The 13,857-nt window shown below is 49.3% G+C and overlaps 1 protein-coding gene across 3 annotated transcripts in view; it reads right to left on the bottom strand.

The window, feature by feature from the left end:
* LOC116947613 (ubiquitin carboxyl-terminal hydrolase 15-like) overlaps positions 1-13,857 on the bottom strand; it is an 84,815-nt gene that overhangs the window by 15,691 nt on the left and 55,267 nt on the right. For all 3 annotated transcript variants that reach the window (XM_032963558.2, XM_032963559.2, XM_076070748.1), the window contains 10 exons: positions 12,786-12,959; positions 11,764-11,922; positions 9,823-10,047; positions 9,410-9,493; positions 8,937-9,031; positions 5,651-5,854; positions 5,001-5,113; positions 3,838-4,152; positions 1,644-1,714; positions 368-483 (listed from right to left, as the gene is read on the bottom strand). In XM_032963558.2, the coding sequence (XP_032819449.2) occupies positions 368-483; positions 1,644-1,714; positions 3,838-4,152; positions 5,001-5,113; positions 5,651-5,854; positions 8,937-9,031; positions 9,410-9,493; positions 9,823-10,047; positions 11,764-11,922; positions 12,786-12,959 (1,556 nt within the window). The remainder of the gene's footprint in view (positions 1-367; positions 484-1,643; positions 1,715-3,837; positions 4,153-5,000; positions 5,114-5,650; positions 5,855-8,936; positions 9,032-9,409; positions 9,494-9,822; positions 10,048-11,763; positions 11,923-12,785; positions 12,960-13,857) is intronic.

Raw genomic sequence — 13,857 nt, 5'->3', positions numbered from 1 at the left:
CGGGGCGGTAATGTTCTCACGGGATGAGGCTCACATGAGCATCCTGGCGGCCGCGTGCCCGACCAGCTGCAGTCGGCACAAGACCTCAGTCGGAACCCCCGAGCAGCAACAAAGCGGTTGCAATGATCCACGCGAGAGAAGACAAGGGCGGACACTCGTCGTTCCAGGTCAGTAGGTGATGGAATGTTACACGCGCAAGGAAACGTTTGCCCCAAAGCCCTTGCCAAGTATTTACGTTCCCCGACAGGGCGTCCCTCGTCCAAATGGAGAGGATGCCGACTTCGTGCCACGGGTAATCCCGCCGCAATGGCATCCACCGAGGATGGCACGGCACGTTCCCCCAGCGCGAGGGGTGCTGGAGCCTCACCACGGGTCATCCACGCCCAGCCGCTCCTTGGTGGTGAAGAGCTCGATGCAGTCGCGCAGGCGCACCGAGTGCTTCCTCGTCGGCTGGGACTGCATGCTCTCGTGGCGCTCAAAGTCCTGAACGGCGGACGCATGAGCACGGCACGGGGGGGGGGGGGGTTAAACAACGAGACAGCCACCGCGGTTAACGGGCTCCGCGCCGATCTGTTACAGCTCAACGAGCAAACCTTGTCCTGCAGAGACTGATCGACCACGTTCGTAAGTACGTATGCACCGTACGTAGCCAACCGCGCTAACTGGAGGTGCGGGGGAAAGACAACAAACTAAACACAAAAATACGTCCTAAGTAAATGAGTTTTCAATCTAGATTTTAAAGTGCATAGCTGCAGTGGAAGGAAGAGCATTCCAGACAACCATAGAAGCGCACGATGCGGTGACCACCGTCTTTGTTTTACGGCCAGCCAAAAGCCGCTGCTGCGAGGATGACCGGAGTATGTGTGATGCTTTATGTCCCTTGACGCGTTCAGCAAGGTGTTGTATTCATCAGACACATACTGTAAACAAGTTGGTCGCTCGTGAGTAGAGGATACTGATTAGCAACGGTTTTGAGATGGCACTGCCTGGTTTATTCGGCCACGCCTGCCACCTCATTGGTGTTCCATCAGCATTCTTGGGGGTAAGAAATAGTGCCGGGGCTTGATTATCGGACGATGGTAAATGGGCAGGTGAGATGCGAACACAATTAAGGCGACGAATCAGTCACGTGTTCATCCTTCCTTTGGGAAAAATAGTTTACCCACACTTAAACGGCACTTAACAATGAACGTTAGCTTTTCTGGTACACTTATTTAGCGTGTCAAATTCAAGACGTCATCATGGCCAAGGCTGCGGATGCCACCATCGCCGCCGACACCCCTCACTGCCAACGCTTTCCACCCTCCGCCAGACCCCGCAGCTGCTGCAAGAGAAAGATGCGCAGTGACCTGCAGGGTCTCACGATCTCCCAGCGTCCGCTCTTAGGTCTCCCCCCCCACTTGGTCGCCGGACTCGCGGAGACCGCTCCAGTGCCCGTCTCGGCAATCGGCCATCCTCTCTGACCCTGCACGTACGTCCCCCGTCCTATGTTACCTACAACACTCACCTGGCCGTGTCCTCGTCCGGACGTCCGCATTGTGCTTATCCTGTCTTGCAACGGAAACACTGCCCATTGATACATTTCTCCCAGTCCGTATGCTCCACGTTAAAGCCACGCACTAATAGTGAGAGGGGTAAATCACCTCGGCAGCTTTTTCGTCGTAGTAGCGTCTCTTGAGCTCAGGATCCCAGTCTAACGCAATGTACGGCTGATCTAGGAAGAGTGAAAAACAACATCAGACCGGGGCATGAACCATTTGTGCTTGTGAAAAACACCACTCACTCGCTCGCTCGCTCACGGAGAGTGTCAATCACCAAGGTGCACCTTAACATACAGCTCGGTGTCTTCACGCATGTGGAATGGCATGAAGCACATTAAGGCCACCTCTCTTGCACATTAATGCAAGAGAGATGGCGCTAGGGACACCGCGGTGGCGAGATGTTAACTACCTCGCCTGGTATACAGGAGGTCGTGGGATCGATCCCGACTCCGACACCTGTTGTATATTTGGAGTTTGCGTGTTCTCCACGTGGTCGCGTGGATTGTTCTCCGGGTCCTCTGGATTTTCCCTTCACATTTCAGCAACATGCGTTCAGAGTATTTGGCTGAAAAAAAGGTCCACATGATAAGCCACTTCGTTTGGCTATCATGTGTTGTCAGGTTGCTTCTGCAAAAAGAGCTACATAGCTCAGTGGGCTTTACCTGGTAAAATAAAAAAAATAGTTTAGTTTAAATACTCTACCTGAACAAGAACATCTCTGGAATCGAGGTGCAATGAAAAGACTGCTCTAATTGCTCATGCAATGAATGAATTGCCCTGTTCTGCAGCCGTATGGAAATATTACGTAGCCAACCACGCAACTCTCCATCACATTTCTAATTATACTCCCAGAGTGACGCAAGTGCAACCAGAACGCAAATTGAGTGAGATGGCATTTTTGTGCAATTCTTTGCGAATGGAAACCATTTCACGGAAATGTTTGAATCTGTAAGGGACGGAACCCAGACTCGAAGCCCGCGGACGTGCATTTTTCCAATGTGGACCTTTGCAGTGTTTCAAGAAGTTTGCGTGTCAGCACGAATGTACCGCTATAAGATGGCTCAAAAAAGCGAGATTTTTGTGACGCAATTGTACCTATGGGCATGAGGACACGATGGTAAAAACAACTAATCTGCATGTGGCAAGAAGCGACTCTCTCTGCCGAGTAACACGGAGGGCACATGCAGCTGACTTGCAAAAGGGATGCATAGGCAGTAAAAATGCAACTTGATGAGTCGGATCGCTTTGTCCGCCACCACCGTCATCATCAGCATCGGTTTATTTGTACAGTGCTTTCAACAGAAATATGCGTCACAAAGTCATTTCAGACCAATCATCTAAACAATTTTCAGAAGTTGTCCGATCACGGATATGCCCCGAGATCTTCAGCAACCAATCACAAGTCTGACCCTTAATCATTTTCATGATTCCAAATGTATAACCTTGAATGAAAACAGTGCTTTAATGGGAAAATGCGACGTGGGAGCTCAAAGCGGCACCCTGCATGGCAGGGAACACCATTTCCTCCTGGACGTGCGGATGACTTCCAAATCAATCACTACGTACGATTTTTGCGCCTGTACTGTATAGCTCTCCGATGCGTTCTCAGGTGGTGCCGCGTGTTGTCGGCATGTTGTCCATGGACATCTTGATAGACATAGTGTTGACATCATTAAGTCCATGGACATCATGATAGACACATCGTGTTGCCATCATGTTGTCCATGGATATTAAGATAGACATCGTGGTGGCATCATGTTGTCCACGATCGTGGTGACATCATGTGGTCTATGGACATCATGCTGGACACATCGTGTTGCCATCATGTTGTCCATGGATATTATGATAGACATCGTGGTGGCATCATGTTGTCCACGATCGTGGTGACATCATGTGGTCTATGGACATCATGATGGACACATCGTGTTGCCATCATGTTGTCCATGGATATTATGATAGACATCGTGGTGGCATCATGTTGTCCACGATCGTGGTGACATCATGTGGTCTATGGACATCATGATGGACACATCGTGTTGCCATCATGTTGTCCATGGATATTAAGATAGACATCGTGGTGGCATCATGTTGTCCACGATCGTGGTGACATCATGTGGTCTATGGACATCATGATGGACACATCGTGTTGCCATCATGTTGTCCATGGATATTAAGATAGACATCGTGGTGGCATCATGTTGTCCACGATCGTGGTGACATCATGTGGTCTATGGACATCATGATGGACACATCGCGTTGCCATCATGCTGTCTGATCACGGGCCCACGCCACTCACTGACGAGCTTGATGGGCCGCCCGTCGTCCAGGATGGTGTTGACTTCGCTGTTGCCGTAGGCGTTGACGACGTGGAAGGTGAAGAGGGGCCGGCGGCGTGGCGAGCGGAACGCCTGCTGCTGCTGCTGCTGCTGCTGCTTCTGCTGCTGCTGCTGCTGCTGCTGCTGCTTCACCGCCACGTTGTCGTTGGCCGGCGCTGTGCGGCAGCGCTCGGTCTCCTCCTCGTTGTCGGCCGACTCGTCCGATTGGCTGTCCTCGTTCTCCGAGGGCAGCTCGCGGTCCATGCTCGACTCCTCCTCCTCCATGTCCACCTCTCCTGTGCAGCGCCCCCACGCCGACAAAGATCCCCCCCGGATAGCCTTAGCAGACTGTTGGGGCAAGTGCTGTCAGCCAGTGCTACGAAGGACGGCACGGCACACGACGGGGTGGGCGGCCAGCACCACGCCCGACCGCCTTTGTCTCCTCCTCAGTGGCGATGTTTACACACTGCACCGGGTACTCATTTGAGGCCGAGTCGACCTAGGGGAGACCCAAGACCCGTTCAGATAATCTTCACTGGTGTCGGCCGTGAGCGGAAATCGAACTTGGGTCGCCGGGTTCGTAGCGCAGCGTAGCGCTAACCGCTGCACCACCACTCCCCCCCAACACACACACGCCGCTTGTTTCTATTGTGCTCATGCTCCACCGCAGACTGTGGTCGTAACGGTGTGAACGGGGCGTTACATGCGGCTCCATATGTTTAAATGGTTATCCTAAAACACACATTACAATTTAGCTAAAGACCGGGCATTTCTATCGCAAAAAGGCTGACAATTTGGCCAGGCAAAAAAAAAAAAACAGGCAACAACCACATCTAAAAAATACTCAATGCGGGGAAAAAAAAATGACAACTCTCAAATGTGAACACCTTGAAACATAGTCTGTACGAGAGGTTGTGGAAAACCTGAAACGAAAGGAAAAAAGCAATTAAATAATTCTCACTCAAGCCAGACTCTTGTGACCAACTCCAATGCATCGCATGCCACCGACATCGGAGAGGCAGCAGCAACTCTGTGTGTGTAAATGGGGGCTATCAATGTTCAAATGGGGGGGAGGAGGCTGAATAGCGTTGATACACGAACCTCGCCCACCTTTTGAGACAGCGTTGCCAACGGTCACACCTACCGTTTTGACGAGAATAGCGCATGTTGTTGGCGTTATTCTGGTCGACGTAAAGCGGCCGGTCGTAGTGATCCTCGTCATCTTCCTCGTCGTCACTGGGCCTGTTCACGTACCTCCTGCGCGGACGAAACGCATTCTGCTTTAATGCCTGCGTGCCTTGTAGTTGTGCGAAAAAGGCACGCTGTGTTTTTTGTGTCAATGAGCTTTTTGTTCAGCGTTGATGCTACACACTACATGCATACACTCGTGATGCAATCCATTTTGACACAACTGATCTACTGCTTTTTTTCAACAAATAGCACGCAAATTTTTCTTTAAATAAACATCTGTCCTGGGCCTCCCCCTAAATGTACTAAATTTTAAACGTTAAACGTGTACCTGGCGTGGTACATGATTATGAGCAGAGAGGAGACAAATCACACTACGGTGCAGGTACAAATTCAACGTACGTACACATATACGTAGAAATGTGGCCAGGCGCAGCACTAGCACAGCACCCACTCGTGTGCCGTGCCGACTTTAATAGGCGCTCGCTAATGACACTTGTCCCCAACGGATCTGTGTCTTTGCGTACAGAAGTAGTCTCGAGGTTAGGCAACAATGCGCCGGGGGGACCACGGCGAGGAACGCGATGCGTGGGATTCGCTACTGACGCCATGTGGTCCAGCAGCATGTGGTAGAGGCGGCGGCACGTGGTGGAGCTCCGCGGCACGGAGATGAAGAGCGGCTGCCCGAAGAGCATGCCCGTGGACACGAGGTTGCAGTTGTAGCTGTTGTGACGGATGCGCTTCTCGCGGTGGTAGACTGGCAGCACCACCTGCTCGGGGTCGTCCTGCTTGCCGCCCGCCACCTCGTACCTGTGGCCACGCGCGACAGCGGGCGTCACGGCGATGGGCGTCACGGCGATGGGCGTCACGGCGATGGGCGTCACGGCGATGGGCGTCACGGCGATGGGCGTCACGGCGATGGGCGTCACGGCGATGGGAGTCACGGCAATGGGCGTCACGGCAATGGGCGTCACGGCGATGGGCGTCATGGCGATGGATGTCACGACGGCAGTGTCATGACAGCGGGCATCATGATGGCGGAGTCACAATGGCCTCCTGTATACCGGGTAAACCCCACTGGGCTGTGTAGCTCTTTTTCAGAAGCGACCTGGCTATCGCAAGTGATAGCTCAACGAAGCGGCTTACGTGGAAATCTACAGCAGCCAAATACTCTGAAAGCAAGTTGATTCTAAATGTGGAGGGAAAGACTGCGGGACCCAAAGAAAAACCCACGCGAACACGGAGAGAACACACAAACTCCAAATATACAGGGTCGGGATCGAACCCACGACCTCCTGTACACCAGGCGAGGTAATTAACATCTCACCATCGCGGCCATGCTGACCAGACACCTTGGAGAAGGTGGAAATACACACACTCAATCCCATCACACGCGACCTGCCACTGGGTGGACAGAGGCCGGAGAATTAAAAAAGACACGTGCCCATTGTTTCATGCCAGAAGATTCAATTAAACCGGGGACCACTGATTTAGAATTCCACATATAATCAATTCGCTGGAATGGTATTAATTTCTGGAGCTAGAGATCGTTATTTAGGACTCTTTTGTAGATACATTTTTTAAATAAAATGTACAAGGAGTTTTTTTTTATGAAATGTGTTTAACTTTACCAGTGATATATTATACAATTTCAAAAGATTCCCAATGAATGAGTGGAGTAATTTATTTCGGCATGAGACGGAGTTACATTAAAATGTATAACTTGACCTGCATTGTGTGTAAAGTACATTAGGAGATAAGAGAACACAGTGTTTGTACATTATTAAAGTGTGTCCTTTCAGCGTAAATTTTAACGAGATTGATTAACGGGCACAAACAGTATAAAGACGTTCTGCTTTAACGCTGACAACATAGCCCAATGTGACACTTGCTGTTGCAATTACAGGCACAGTGCAGAGGGAAATACACGATACAAGTCTTCTACTTTCATTATATTCCCACGCCAAGTATCTCTTTTTTCTAAATCAGCCAGCATGCTTGTGTAACAACTCCGGACTGGAGCTGCAGAGGCTTCTTGCATTGCACGTCATGTAGCTTCGGACCACGTCGTCATCAGATAATGCCGACGTGGAGATCGTACGCCCGAGCAGCCAGTGACGACGTGAACACAGTGACGACGGACCAAGTCCTTCTTGAAAGCGCCAAACTTCCCTTCCTGTTCTGCTTTTATCCTCGTGGATTCTCTGGGGGAATTTCCCCAGCCGTCTACTTTGGACACTCTGGGGAATTCCCCAATCAAGGACACTCTGGGGAATTTCCCAAACAAGATCTTCCAATCTTGCTGACGCCTTGTCTCTGCATCCAGCCTCGCTGACGCCCTGTCTTCACATCGAGACTTTCTGACAGTCTTTACACTTGCAACAAAATTGATTTGTTCCTTTAGCGTAAATTTAAGTGAAATTCGTAAAAAAATGCAAGCCCGCACTCCTGTTGTAAAACTAATTTTTTCTCACACTTTGAAGCGTCGTTTCTACTGTACGCCACCGTGGAAACGTGGAGACTTCTTGTGGCTCGTAATATTGGGTTAGATCGCACGAATATAAGTGTGTCATTAACCCACCACCACCACCCGACACAGCCAATTAGTAAGGTTTGTCACGTCAATGAAACATGCCAATAAAATTTACTAGTTCAGTTCACTAATTCTGGCAAATCACCTGATGAGGATGCTTGTAATCATCAGCGAAACGTCGTACTCAAATTGTAAACGTTGTGGGTTTACATTCCAACACAACGGGGTGGGCTGAACGAGTAACTAATTGACACGTTTTGTTTACGTGACAAACCTTTCTAATTGGCCGTGTCGCAGGGCGGTGGGTTGACGACACATTTATATTTACGCAATCTAACCCCAAGAAAACCTTTATTATGAATAATATTTGTCGCGAAAGCCTACTTGTGGCTGCAAAATATTGACCCCTGTGAGTGACACGGGACTGGCAGGCACCGTGGTTCTCCATCGATAAAGACAGCAGAACGACCATCGTCCTCTGGGAATAAATCAAGCCAGGGGATCTTAACGTCCAGTCAACGGGAGGTACCATTCGATGATAATTTATTCGATAAATTACTGGGTGGCTACTGAATCAGATCCCGACCACAAGTACAAATTGGCTGGAAAGCAACGTTATTAAAACGAGGTAATTGTAATTTAATATAGCATTCAAGGGGGTTTTGAATGCATTCTTTTAGTACATGGTATAAATTTATGTTATGCTAAAATATCTAAAACAGTAATGTATCGCCTGTATTACGGTACCCAATGTGGTAATCTAAAGGCTGGCATGAGTAATAAACCAGCCTTGTTAATAATGATGAGATTACGGCTCAGCAGAGCCCATCAGTGTACCGTATGTGCTGCTACACCCACGACTGTGAACTATACATCGATAACCCTCTTCCCAAAACTATACGCACTGAGTGAAAAGCAAGAGTGAGACGAGCATCTGCAAGTCAATTGGATGAGTCCAACACCATCCTCTCACGAGGTGGTGCATTGCGAGCTACGAGAGATTCCGAACGGACATTTGTCTTGTTATACCGACTCTGATGGCACAATTTAAACTGTGAAGAGAGAAAAAAATGTTAAACAGGAATGTACGGGGGAATTCAACAGAGGCGGGTGGTGGAGGGTTACGACACATTTATAAATAACGCCATCTAACCCAAAAACCTTTATTGTGAATAATATTGGTCGCGAAAGCGTACGTGTTAAACTGATCAGTTGTAATGTTTACATCTTATCATTCTCAGCGTCGAGGATCCCTCCTGCACACGCTTGATAAATGACTTGGTTTAGGATGCTCACACACACACACACGTGAACGCCGGTTGTTGAAAGACAACAAAAGCCACGAAAGGAGATGCTTACACAAATATGTCGTCTCTCTCGAGAATGTTGTTTAGCTTCTCGTCCATTTGGAAGATCTTGTGAAACCTGTGGTTGTAAACATCTGCCACGACCATCTGCGAAGAAAGATCACGTTCGCACCATCACCGGAGACCTTTGCTTCACGTCAAAGGCGTACCGGGGGACATGGAAATCGATATTCAGCTCGCCTTACATTACGGAACAAAGAACCATTCAAAAGCAGAAGAATCTAAATTACATTCGGAGATAAAACGGTACGTATTATTAGAGTTTAACCATACTTCACTATGCAGGTCAGTGTACGGTGATAAAGGAGATGGGCGCGGACCCCGGCCACGTTACGTGACAGGACGAGCGACGGTACAAACCGCCTGCGTTGCGATTAATAGCACCGAATATTTTAACGAGGGTCTTGTTAGCAACACGGCAGGTGGGTCGACGGCAGCAGTGATGCGAGACGCGCGGGCCCTCACCTTGTGCGCGGGGACACCGGAGAGCTTGGAGAGGGCCACGCACAGGTCGGAAATCTGACCCGACTTGGGCACGGTCACTTTGTACTGCGGGGCACGCAGCATGGGAGCGCACACAGCACAACACGCCACGCACGTTCCGATCCACGGGCGCAAACAAAACAAAAACATTCTCAACGCACTTCATCTTTGCGGACAGCGCGCAGACCGGGTTAAGGTGAACGGGAGAGAGAAAAAAAAATAATGTATCACGGCAACAAACGCAGGTTTACGTCGGGGGATTGCGTTCCCGAAACGTCAATAAAAGCGCTTTACATGGGGCAAGTGGTGGAGGTGAACGCTGAGAGGCGACGGATAACGAGAAAGGATGGGCGATGCCATCAGCGTTGCGTTCTCGTCGGCACGACAGAGCTCACCTGCGTGGGTTTTGACCGCGGGTCCATGCATATCAGGAACACCTCCATGTTCCTCTCCTTCTTCATGGGTAGCGGAAGGGTGAGGTAGCAGAACGGGTCGAAAGTCACGGACACCTTTGAGCACTCGGGGCAAACGAGCGTGGACTTGAAGAGGCCGTGGAAGATGTCCACAATGATGGAATTGTTCCTCTTCTGGTGGTTCTCCCAGGCCTCGCGCGCCACCACCTGCGGGAACAACTTGGAACTATTTAAAACTATTTCTATTTTACCTGGTAAGGCTCACAGCGCGATACAGCTCCTCTTTCAGAAGCAACCTGGCGCACAAATGATATACTCGACGATGTGGCTAAGCATGTAGACATTTAGAACAGTCAAATACTCTCAAATGCATGCGGATTCTAAATGTGGATAAAAAAAAAAAACAGAGGACCCGGAGGAAAATCCACGCGACCACGGGGAGAGACACATGCAAACTCAAAATATACAGGTGTCAGGGTCGGGATGGAACCCATGACATCCTGTATACCAGGCAAAGTAGTTAACATCTCGCCACCGTGGCACAAGTGTAGGAGCAGCAGCTATGACTACTGGCAATCCAGATGGCTACCAACAGACATGAGCTCACCCATCTTTTATTCCAGCAAGGAGACCGATATTTTTTATTTGATTCGACTAATTACACAAGCGCAGTTGTTACTGGATAAGTCAATCGATGTGTCTACACCGATGGCAAATACGGTATGTTTTAAATATATTTTTTTACGCTTGTTTTAAAAAAAAAAAATCAAGTTTAGCATTACACAGAAAGATCGATCAACATCACATGAGCCAAATGAATCAGGGATTTAGCACTGGATGAGTCAACACAACTCCGTGTGGTACAGCTGGGACTCGAGAAATAATTTTTCCTGTAACCCATAATTCCATTACAGAAATCCACGTCAGCTAGTTTTTGAATCCAACTAATCAACAAATTGTTATATATATACGCACACGTTCCTTCGATTTGATTTGTTTTTATGTACGTGGGAAGACAATGGTGAACGATGAAGATACATTCAATGGGTTTACGGTTTCCAAACTACAACACAACAGAGAGGCACAGCCAGGGAGCACACACGTGCCACATTCCCACTACCACTGGGAAGCGGCCTCTCGGCACGGACATGAGAGAAACGCACATCTAACTTGCTGGGCACGAAGATAAGAGCAAGATACGGTTACGCACACATTATGCACTGGGTGCGGGTGGCTAATCGGCAAGTGCGATAATGTGACTGTCGGATATGCGACGTAGTACTGTATTCCCTCGTCAGCCCTACCAGGGCCGGCCAGCCACCAGTTGGGTTCGGTAGCCAGACACGGCAGCTCGACTTCACCAGGGCGTTTCATGCTCCTCACCCGATTCAAACTCAGAACTGCAACCAAACAGAACTGGGCCGAGCCCGATCCCCAGAGGTCATGGAAATACAGCTCGGAACCCCCTTCTTCAGCGGCACATCTGATCCGAGCCATCGCAGGCCACCCAAGACACAAGTCGTTTTTTTTTTCCACCGCAGATTTGCCGTGCCGGGTCAGAACCCAGCATTGAAAGCAACCCTCGCGAGACACCGAAATCTGGCTCTGGCTCTGGCTCACGCGGTGCCACGTGCAGAGCCAACGACGCAGTCGGGACACTGCCGGGGGAGACATGACGTCACCGCGCCATCCGCACGACGCGTCTCGACACGTCGATCGCTCGACAACGTTGGCGGGCGCCATGGCTCGGCTTCTGCGGCGACGGAGGAACTTTGTGCATCCCGAGCCAGCGCCGGGCAGGCTCGGCACGACCCCGGCGCGGTTCGAGTTGTGCGGCGGGGGGGGAAAAAAAGGGGAAGGGCTACGCGAGCGGTCGGTGGCTGTGGCGGCGGTGGTGGCGGGGGAGGTGGCGAGCGGTGGCACCTCGTCGGGCCTCCCCTCCGCGTCCTTGAGCTCCACGTAGGGCTTGTTGAGGATGCGGTTGAGGTCCTCGTGCAGGCCGTCCAGCAGGAAGGCGAGCAGCTCCTGCGAGTCCTGCTGCTGGTAGCCCGAGAACTGCGGCGCAAACCTCCCCACCTGCGTCTGCAGTGGCCACAACGGGGGCACGCAACCGGCAATGGGGGAGGCTGGGCTGGGGCTGGGCTGGGCCGATGTCCACACACACCGTGGTCTCGCGTGATCCGCTTGTGCACTTACAATGGAGTTAGGGGGCTATTTTGACAATTTAGACTTTTATTAGAAAATCTTTGCATTGCAAGGCCAAATGTACTGTATACAATTGCAGCTATTGCACCTCCGATTAGCACGGTTGGCTACGTACGGTACGAAAGAAGTTCAACATAGCTACATATCTATGGGACCTTTGTGCCAGCATCTAAAATTCTGAAAAATAAGAACAGGTATTACCCTGTATTCTTGGTTCTTTCGGTAAAGTCACGTAGAAGGGAAACAATAAAATAATATTACCCTTTCTGGCAATAAAACAGGTGTTAAGATGTTCAAACACCAAATAGACACCTTTTGCAAGGAATCAAGTTCGCATTAACCACACATACTTGTGGTGAACATGCAAACAAATATGCTCTGATAATAACCTATTCATATTTTTTAATACCTTCATACTTGCAAAAAGTTCCCATTTTGTCCACATAGCTGCTGGTGGAAGAACAAAGAAGGGCAAAAAAACAATTGATTCCCAAATGGAATGCTGACCCTGAATCACGGGGATTTGTTGGACAAAGGGGGGGGGGGTCGAATCGTCACGTATCTATTGTTCACAGCACAAATGTCGACTCTTGTCGGCAAACATCTCGCCGTAGCAGCGGCTTTGATCAGTGTTTTCACTGCGCAATGTTGCACGGACACTGGAGAACGTGGAACGGAGGCCCTGCGGGAGAGGGGAGGGTGACACTCCGGGTCACCTGCGCGCGCGAGCCCATGCTCACCTTGAAGGCGCGCGGGGTGACGTAGCTGTAGCGGCCGGACCAGATCTGCTTGGTGAGGTCGGCGTACGCCTTGGCGATCTCCCCCTTCATGCCCAGCGGATTCTCATTGTTCAGCTCGCTCACGTACTTGTTGTTGACGAAGTACTCGGTCAGCGGCGGGGTGTTGCTTAGGCACTGTGGGGCGGCAGTGGTGACTCGTCACATGATGCATAACAATGTGCCGCTCCGCTCCCCCCCGCATGCACATTCAATTCCTGCGACCTCTTTCTCAGCATCAAAATAATGAATAAGATATAAGAATAGGCTTTACCCTTTCTGGAAATATTAATACTTTGATACAGTTTTTTTTGGGGTTAGAGCGCGTAAACATATAAATGTGTTGTTAACCCGCCACCACCCGACACGGCCAATTAGTAACGTTTGTCACGTAAACAGAACATGGCAATTCGTTACTAGTAAAGCACACCAGTGTGTTGGCTAGCCAAGCCACAACATTCACTTCTTACAAAGTGGCACTCATGTTCTTGACCAGGAAGAGATGAGAAGGCAACTCCTGATCGGGATTTCAACAAATAACAATGCAATCAAGAGTCAAGAAAAGCTACTACTACGATGCTACCCTGTTGGTTTTCCAAGGAAGTAAAGTATTTAAAAATAACTAGTACAGTTATATTCTTAGTTTTTTCGGTAAAGTCACGTTGAAGAGAAACAACAAAATAACAAAATATATATATAAAACAATAAAAAATTCTCACGACGTTTCGACCATAACTCAAACGGTCATCATCACACCTGATGATGACCGTTTGAGTTATGGTCGAAACGTCGTGAGAATTTTTTATTGTTTTATATATATTTTGTTATTTTGTTGTTTCTCTTCAACGTGACTTTACCGAAAAAACTAAGAATATGAATTACTGCAGTCACAAAAGCTTTAAATCAAAATTTAGTACAGTTATTTTCGTGATACTTTTTACCATTTATTTTGCAATTACATTTATAATTCTACAAAGTGGCCACAATGTTTTGGGGACTAAAAACATGGAATTTCCACATTCCTATGGCAGGGATG

This window comes from Petromyzon marinus, chromosome 30 (genome assembly GCF_048934315.1).
Source record: "Petromyzon marinus isolate PM22_M1 ecotype Great Lakes invasive population chromosome 30, UKy_Petmar_22M1.pri1.0, whole genome shotgun sequence".
Lineage (NCBI taxonomy): Eukaryota > Metazoa > Chordata > Hyperoartia > Petromyzontiformes > Petromyzontidae > Petromyzon > Petromyzon marinus.
The sequence above is the reverse complement of the archived record's forward strand: the minus strand, read 5'-3'. Positions and strand labels throughout refer to the sequence as shown.